This window comes from Heteronotia binoei, chromosome 7, assembly GCF_032191835.1.
Source record: "Heteronotia binoei isolate CCM8104 ecotype False Entrance Well chromosome 7, APGP_CSIRO_Hbin_v1, whole genome shotgun sequence".
In the NCBI taxonomy this organism is placed as follows: Eukaryota; Metazoa; Chordata; class Lepidosauria; order Squamata; family Gekkonidae; genus Heteronotia; species Heteronotia binoei.
Window position 1 is genome coordinate 40,039,147 of NC_083229.1, and position 8,225 is coordinate 40,047,371.

An 8,225-nucleotide genomic window follows, 5' to 3' on the forward strand; every position below is an offset into this window, starting at 1 on the left:
TTCCCCCTTTATAAGTTATTTTATTTAAAACCTTTCTGTTCTGCCTTTCGTTACAGAAAGAGTCTACAAAATATTTGTCAGCATAAAAACTGCTAAAAGCAATATTACAATAATAGCCATAAACCACCACCATGGCCAACACCAAAATAATTGAAAAACCATGCAAACACAATCCAATCTACCCTTCAATGTCAATTCACCACCTTATTCAACAGCAAGACTAATTTGCAACTCCTCCCAAAAGCTATGGATGTAGGCATCTTCTTTCCTCCCTTCCAACAAACAATTGTAAACAGTTGGTGGTTCTGATCAAACTGAGGATGATTAAACCGGCCATATGAGAGGAGCCACAGCAAATAAGAGCTGGTGAGATGGAAGTAATTGGTGCATGGGTTCTAGGTGGATCAAGGTATAATGTACAAGTAATCCTTATGTCTACCAAGAAATAAGTCCAATTTTATTCATGAGGCTTACTCCCAGGAAAGTGCAGTTAGGTTTGGAGCCATTATGTTTAGGATGCAACCAAATAAAATTGATTTTTTAAAGTTATTCACAGTCTGCCTTTCTCTCTGAGACACAAGGCAGATCACATAAGTCACTACAATCAATACAATGAGAAGACATCCAATACATCATAAAGAACAGGGCTAGGACTGCAGAAATCTAAAACAAGCATAAGTATTGAAAGTAGGGTGGGGCCATTACAGACAAGGCACAGGTACAAGCAACTGTTGATCTTGTCCATTTGCAGGTGACCCCTGTAGAAGGCCCTGTTCAGATGAGTGAAGTTACTGTAGCAGGCCTGCAGATATGAGGGTCCAAGGCCATGAACGGTTTTGCATGTGATGGCCACTATCTTAAATTGAACCTGGTAATTGATGAGCAGCCAAAGGAGCGAATGCAGAATATGCATAATATGCATGTACCACCTACTTCCTCACAATAATAATAATAACCATGCTGCAGCATTTTAAGCTAACTGGAGTTTCCAAATTGATTTTGAGGGGAGTCCTATGTAGAATGCATTAAAGTAGTCTAGTCTCAATGTCACTATGGCATAGATCTAGTTGGCCAGCTCAGCAGAGTCAAAGATATACTTCTGCCTCCAGCCAGTGTGGTGTAGTGGCTAAGAGTGGTAGACTCTAATCTGAAGAACTGGGTTTGATTCCCCACTCCCTCACAGGAAACCCACTGGATGACTTTGGACGAGGCACAATTCTCTCAGAACTCTTTTAGCCCCACCTACCTCACAGGGTGGCTGATGTGGGGAGAGGAAGGGAAGGCTATTGTAAGTCACTTTGAGACTCCTTAGGGTAGAGAAAAGCATGGTATAAAAACCAACTCTTCTACAAACATTTGAAATAAGACAAATCATTAAAGGCAGCAGATGTCTTGGCCATTTTTGTTTTGTTTTGAGAACTCAAAGTTTTTAACTAGAAGGGATTTAAATTCGTGTTTTTTTTTTTACTAATAGTGCTTGATGACTGAAATCTCCAAGACATTTTAATTTCAGTCTTATAGATGCCAAAATCCCAACCAATTTCATATGAGGATTGCTTACTCTGTCTATAAACACAAAAACACTTACATATTGAATCACAATGCATCCTGAAGGACATAAATTGTTCCATATTTTGACTGCCAAGTCATTAATTCATGCCATTTGTTTTCTCAATGACCTTAACTCAGTTGTACAAGCTGATGGCAAATCCTGCATTCGAACCATAAATCTTAGGAGATGATCTAGCTTTCAGGTAGTAAAACCCAACCAGGCTTACATGTGCCATTTTGGCAGAGATTAAGGCTGCGGTCAGACGTACATTTTTATCCGACACAGCAGCGCATGCTCTTCGGATTGAAAGTGCACGTCCAGACGACAACATCTGGGAGTAGTCGGTGAGTTGTGGGTATCCCGTCATGCTGCGACTTACTGTCGGACTTTTTTGATAGTGGATAAAATCCGGTTCTAAATGCTTGACGACGGGCCAAAAACAGATTTCCCCTGTCTGATCATGCCAGCGTTAGCGAGTCGTCTCAACTTGCATCCCAGATCAGCGCCATTTTTTTAAAATCTTAGCGATACACACATAACCGCAAAAGGATCAGCAAAAGGCAAAAGGCGGAAGGGCTCCTGGGCGCTTTAAGCACCACAACAGATGAATTCCGAGCAACTGCAAATGTTTCTTTTTAATTTTGTGGGGTTGAATTTTGTGACACAATCATTGTTTAGTCCGTATTTCTAGAAAATAGTCCCTGAGGTTGAGCCAATCAGCGGCATTGTTTATGCACATGCGCAAAGGCCGGGCCATCTGATCAGTCAACGACGGGACAGGCACTCGGCAAGGTGGAGGACGGGACAGGCACTCGGCAAAACAGGAACGCCTTGCTGATGGATTTGATGGTGCGTCTGACCGCTGCCATGAGATAGCAAGATAGTGCTCTCTTCCCAATTCTGAATACCAAATCTGTTGTTTTATTGTTAAGGAACGTATTTTAGTCTTGCAAACTGTAAGAAACTTGAATTCTGTTTCTCAAGTCTTCCAATTAACTGTAACAGGAAAGGTAAGAACAGAAAAAAGTTTTTCTGTTCTATCTGTAATTTCTGCTGTCAATTATCATGTCAGTGTCTCTAGGCACCCAAGGTCTGATACACTTTCACACAGTCCAAACAGAAAGTAATTGTTGTGAGCAAGACATTTCTCTGGGACCAGTACAAACTTGTAACATGCCACCAACAATTCCATTTCATATACACTCATAAAACTGTAAAAGGGAAAAAGATGCATTTTTCTTTTGAAATGACATAAATAGATCATACCATGGCAATGCGCTTGCAGTTCAGGATAGGATAGGATAGGATAGGATAGGATGAGCTATCCTGGTAATGTGTACCCATTTTCCCATGGGCAGCAGTTGTGAGATTAAAAGGTACAATTCTAGTCCTGGAGCAACACTCTCTCTCCTCCCTACACATACTCTGGTATACAAGGGTACAAATTAGATCATTGATCAGTCTAGGTTACAGCCTGGCAAATCCCAGGTGGTCATCATGGTACCTAGAAATTTCATAGTGTCACCTACTATTTTCAGAAATTCCAAAGCAGACAGGCATTCAAATACATATTTTTCCTAATTAGGAAAGGATATACACACACAAAAATCTATGCACACTCACCTGTTTATTTCCATGCAGGCTCCACCCACAGATTCATATAGAGTTTCCTTTTATCCCTGCTCAAGATACCAGAAATTTTGAAATAACAACCTGGAAAGCCTAATTAGTACACTGTGAACTGCCTATCTGAATGATGGGAGATGAGGCCAGGACCCTCCAAATGCCTGTTACCTGAGGGTAACAGGGCTAATTGGAGTCTTTCTGTTCTAAATACCATCAGTCAGCCTAGAACTTGCATGAGGCTATCACTCTTTGGGAAGGCTTAGGCCTGCTCCATAGAAAATTTTCTAGAGTGCTTTAAAAAGAAGGCAATATTCATGAACATTTAGAAAAAGACTCTTTTTCACTGCTCTGATTAATCGCAAGACATCTAAAACCAAAAGATATGCGATAAGCTCCATATGGAGAGATCCAAAACATTTTTAATAAGGAGGCATATGGAATCCCTTCTTATTATTTTGTATTTCCTGTATTTGTGTGTTTGTATGCCTGGAAGTCATGGCAACTTCTGGAGACCCCTGCTAGGGCATGGAGGATGTTCAGAGAAGTGGCTTGATACAGCCTGCCTCTGTCTCCCACTCCTGGTATTCCAAGGAAGTCTCCCAACCAAGCACTTGCCAGGACTGGCCCTACTTAGTTCCAAGATCTGATGAGATTGGGCTTGTCTGGCCTATCCAGGTCAGGGCATGGGATCCCAATTTCAACTGGAACCTTTTCTGTGTGATCTCACAAGGCAAAGTATAGCTCTGCAGGGCCATTTCAGGTCCAGAAACTAGTACAGGCCTTAAGTGTTCATACACACCAGTCCCACTCCAAATTAGGCTCCCACAGAACAAACACAACTGGTACTCTACAGATGGGATTTCCTAGTGCCTCATTTGGTTGAGCCCCAAAACACCTGCTTAGCCATTAGGATTCTCTCCTGCTCCTCTTGGTTCTCTGCATGCATCCCTCTGGGTTTTTTTAAAAAATGTACATCAGCAGTTATATTGTATTAAGAAGAAATAAAATGCATGCAAATTCATACCAAACCTGCATGTTTTGTTTAGCTAAATTTAGTTCTGTCTAGAATCTCAATGTCCAGTCCTACCATCTTGCCTTCTATAATAACAAAATTAACCACAATCGAACCTTTTCTTACATCCTTTGCCTTCTGTTGCATTTCTGTCCTCAGGTAAACTTTTTCAGAGCTGTGTATCCCCCGTGCAGATATGCAGCATTACCAATGCTTATCAACATGGTAATGATATGAATAATATTTCATACAGCCTTGATCTTAAACTGGATCTCTGGAGCCACCCACCAGGGATTTTTTTTGTCTAATTCCCGCATCCCCCTGCTGTTCTCTGTTTTAAAAAATGATCACAGAACCAAAATAAAACCTGGACATCTGTTGCAATGCTTATATTAATCCATTAATGAGGAGATACTTACAGGTTGGGGGCACGGGTTGCTGGAAGATTTCTCATTGGTGATAAAGGTGAGAGCAGTCAGATTCAAACAGTATCTGCAGAGATACAGAAGATGGTCTTTGTACAAATACAAAAGTGCACCAGTTACACTCAGTGTGAGAAGGTTTCAATGCTTCCTATATTGTCAACACATCAGGTCAAAAGTCAAGCCAAATTACAAGACACTGGACTTAAGCAAACAAAAAAACCCTTGCTATTTGTTTTCTACTGTTTTGCTATGTATAATTTATTGAAATATTCTGTGCATCTAGCCATGCTTTTTCCTCTTCACAATGTAAGGTATTGATTTCCCATAAACTTGGGAAGGGGAAAATTGAGTTATTTCCTGTACAAATTACGAGAAAAGTCATGCCCACTGAGTTAATTCAGTTCAGGAATGTTAAAAATTGAGTATAAATTAAGCTCACAAAAATAAGATGTTTATTCTTGATTTTTAAAAGTCAAGCTGGCATTCTTCCAACTGTGCCAGGCAAGGCAATTGGCCCCTTTCCTGTCTTGCCCTGACCTCGCCACAGTAATCCATACAACAGTCACCTCCAGATTGCACTGCACTGGCTTGCCCTTGAGACTAATCCAGAAACTCCAATTGGTCCAGAATGCAGCAGTGTGGGTCCTGATGGGTACACCATGGACTGCACATATTCAGCTTGTGCTGTGCCAGCTGCACGGGCTCCCAGTGGAATACCAGGTCAGGTTCAAGGCTTTGGTACTAACCTTTAAAGCCATGAGTAGTCTGGGACCCACGTTATCTATAGGACTGCCTCCTCTGGTATATCCTCCGAAGAGCTTTATGCTCTGCTGAAAGCAACTTACTGGTGATCGCCAGACCTAAAGATGTCCAGTTGTCTTTGTTGTCCTGCCTGGTGGAACTCTCCGCCAAGTCATTTCTATGTCCTGTGAGACCTTATGCAGTTCTGCAAGGTGCGTAAGGCAGAGATGTTCCACCAGGCTTTTGACTGAGGACAGCAAAAAATCCCTGGTGGGTGGCTCCAGAGATCCAGTTTAAGATCAAGGCTGTATGAAATATTATTCATATCAATCTTACCTGGCACTCCCTTCCCCCACTCATGGTGGGCCTGTAATGCACACTGTCTTATTGGTGCCATTCTGGTATTATTTTAACTGCAAATTTTAAACTATATACTTTGTTGTTAACCACCCTGAGCTCTGTGAATTCAGAGAAGGATGGTATACAAATTCAAAATATAAATAAATAAAATAATATAGATACGTTTAGCACATGTAGAGACTACACAGCAGGGCTCTTGTATGAAACAAGCATAAGTTCTGCAAGTGGAGCAAGGACAGGCAGAAATTTAGCAGAGAAAGCTATGCCTAGAATTTTGGCTTGTCTGTTAACAGGTACAGGTGCCATGTCCAGTGGGGAATACAATATATAACAAAGGCAACGTCACCCCAGAGTCGAAAACGACTGGTGCTTGCATAGGGGACTACCTTTACCTTTTTACACAGCCACACTCTTTTCCTGTGGTCAGATGGGCCCTTGCTGATTTGTTAACTCAGTGCTGCTCCATGAAACCACAAGTTTTGCACCAGAAATCCTACCAAGGCCGACACTGAGTTTTCCCACCCTGCTCTTCTGCCTTTTGCAGAAGCTAAACCAATTATGTGTGCAAGGTGCTCAGTAATGGCACAGATAAACCGCGGGGCAAGCTTTAGCTTGCGGCTGCTGTTAGCGACACCAGCAGGGTCACCCTGGCGCGGGGAACAACCAACCTGCAATTAAACAACTTTAAACCCTCCCCGCTTTCCTCCTTAAAAAGGAATCGCGCTGGCAACTAGCACCACCGGACTCATGTGCTCCAAACGGCAGGCGCTTCCGTCCCTTTAAAACCTGGGAAGGAGAGCGAATGTCTGTTTCTGCTGAGAGGTGGCTTCCTTCCTGTTTTCTCTTAAAGGTACAAATCCTTTTCTTCAAACCTTCAAACACCGCTTTGCCCACCCACAGGGCCTTTGGTTTCACACCTTGATTTCAGGTTCCAAGTTTTTAGGACTCGAGCTGTGTCGGCTCGTGTGTATCTGAGACTGACGACGGGAAGGTATTTCGCGTCTATAAGGCGACACAAGCTGTGTACGTAAGATAATAACGACAAAAGAAGGTCCCCTGTTGTCCCGCGTAATTAAGTTCGCCCCTTTCCAGGCGTCTGGAGGCGCGCTGGCGCTTGTTCTTGGTTCTACAGCCCCCTTTGGAAACGGTAGTAAAGGACACAGAAGCGGGAGAAGCGAAGGCCTCCTCCTGTTTCCCAGCTGGGGAGGCAGCACCTGGCGCGTTTCTGGACTGGAGGAGGCTGCTTCCAGTCTCTCCGCCCCTCTCCAAAAGAGGAGGTCGAGCCCAGGAGGTCGAGAGCGCACTTTATCCCTAGCAGGGTCCTCTGACTTCTCGACATAACCTGAAGAGGTCTGGCTGGCATTTGGAACGGCGCCTGGAAAAACAGGCGGCGGGGTTTGTCTCAAAGAGCGCAAAGGGAACGTTCAGCGCCGGTGGCCTTTGGAGAGCTTCCTTAGTTCCAACCCGGCGGGAAGAAAAGGGAAAGCGGAGAGCGGAACTATAAACTTTGCGAGGGCTTTAAGCCTCAATCGTACCGGGGAAAAGAAATTCGTCCTGTCAGATTCAGTGGCACTTGCTTCCAAGGAAACGTGCAAGAGGGCTTAACATAATTTTCTTTTTAAATCCCATCATAGTTTGCTAACTCCAGGTAGGGAAATGCCTAGAGAGTTGGGAAGTAGAGCCTGGGAACGGCGGGGTTTGAGGAGAGGAGGGAGCTCAGCAATCTGCAATGCCATACAGTCTATCCTCCAAAGTAGCCATTCGCTCCAGAGGAATTGATCATTGTAATCTGGAGATCAGTTGAAATTCTGGGAGATCTCCAGGCCCCACCTGAATATTGGCAACCCTAAATAAATAATGGAAGTGGATGTAGATTGAGCAGCCTCTGTAAATAGATTGGAACTAGGGTTGCTAGGTGCCCCCTGGCCACCAGTGGGGGATGAGGGGCTCGGGTTGCCAGATCTAGGTTGGGAAACTCCTGGAGGTATGGGGGTGGAACCTGTGCAGGACGGAGCCACACAGTCCATCCTCCTGAACATCCATTTTCTCCAAGGAGACTGATCTCTGTAGACTGGAGATGAACTGTAGTTCCAGGGGATTCCCCAAGTCCCACCTGGAGGCTGACATCCCCAGTTAAAAGAGGGGGGGGGGAATTCACCTGAATGATATAATAAATTTTCTAGTGCAGGATGACTTCCAACAATAGCGTCCAGTTTGTGCTTCAGCCTTCAACGCTTTACAGCTGCTATTGCTGCATCAAGATACTAAATCCGTCTTGCCTTTCAAATCCCTTTCCTAGGGAAGTAGGAGGTTATAACAGTACTTTCCCTCCTAAAACCGTGGAGCCCAGCTTGGCAGGGCAAATGTTTTGCCATGCAGACAACTGAGAAGTAACAAAAACATGCATTTATTCAAATACAAAAAAAGGAACAATAAAAAAATACGTACCTTGCAATGGCCTGCCTGAAGTCCCCAGTGCAGTCCAAATGACTAGGCTCTGAATTTGCTG

General features: G+C 43.7%; 1 protein-coding gene across 3 annotated transcripts in view; it reads right to left on the minus strand.

The window, feature by feature from the left end:
- Positions 1 to 6,932, minus strand: part of CPQ (carboxypeptidase Q) — a 272,969-nt gene extending 266,037 nt beyond the window's left edge. Inside the window, exons 1-2 of one of the 3 annotated variants that reach the window (XM_060243464.1) lie at positions 6,634 to 6,932; positions 4,610 to 4,682 (exon numbers count right to left, since the gene is read on the minus strand). In XM_060243464.1, the coding sequence (XP_060099447.1) occupies positions 4,610 to 4,644 (35 nt within the window). In that variant the 5' untranslated portion in view covers positions 4,645 to 4,682; positions 6,634 to 6,932. Of the gene's footprint in view, positions 1 to 4,609; positions 4,683 to 6,108; positions 6,531 to 6,633 lie in introns of those variants that run through there. The other 2 variants (XM_060243462.1, XM_060243463.1) reach the window with 2 other exon arrangements.
- Positions 6,933 to 8,225: the final 1,293 nt, after the last annotated feature.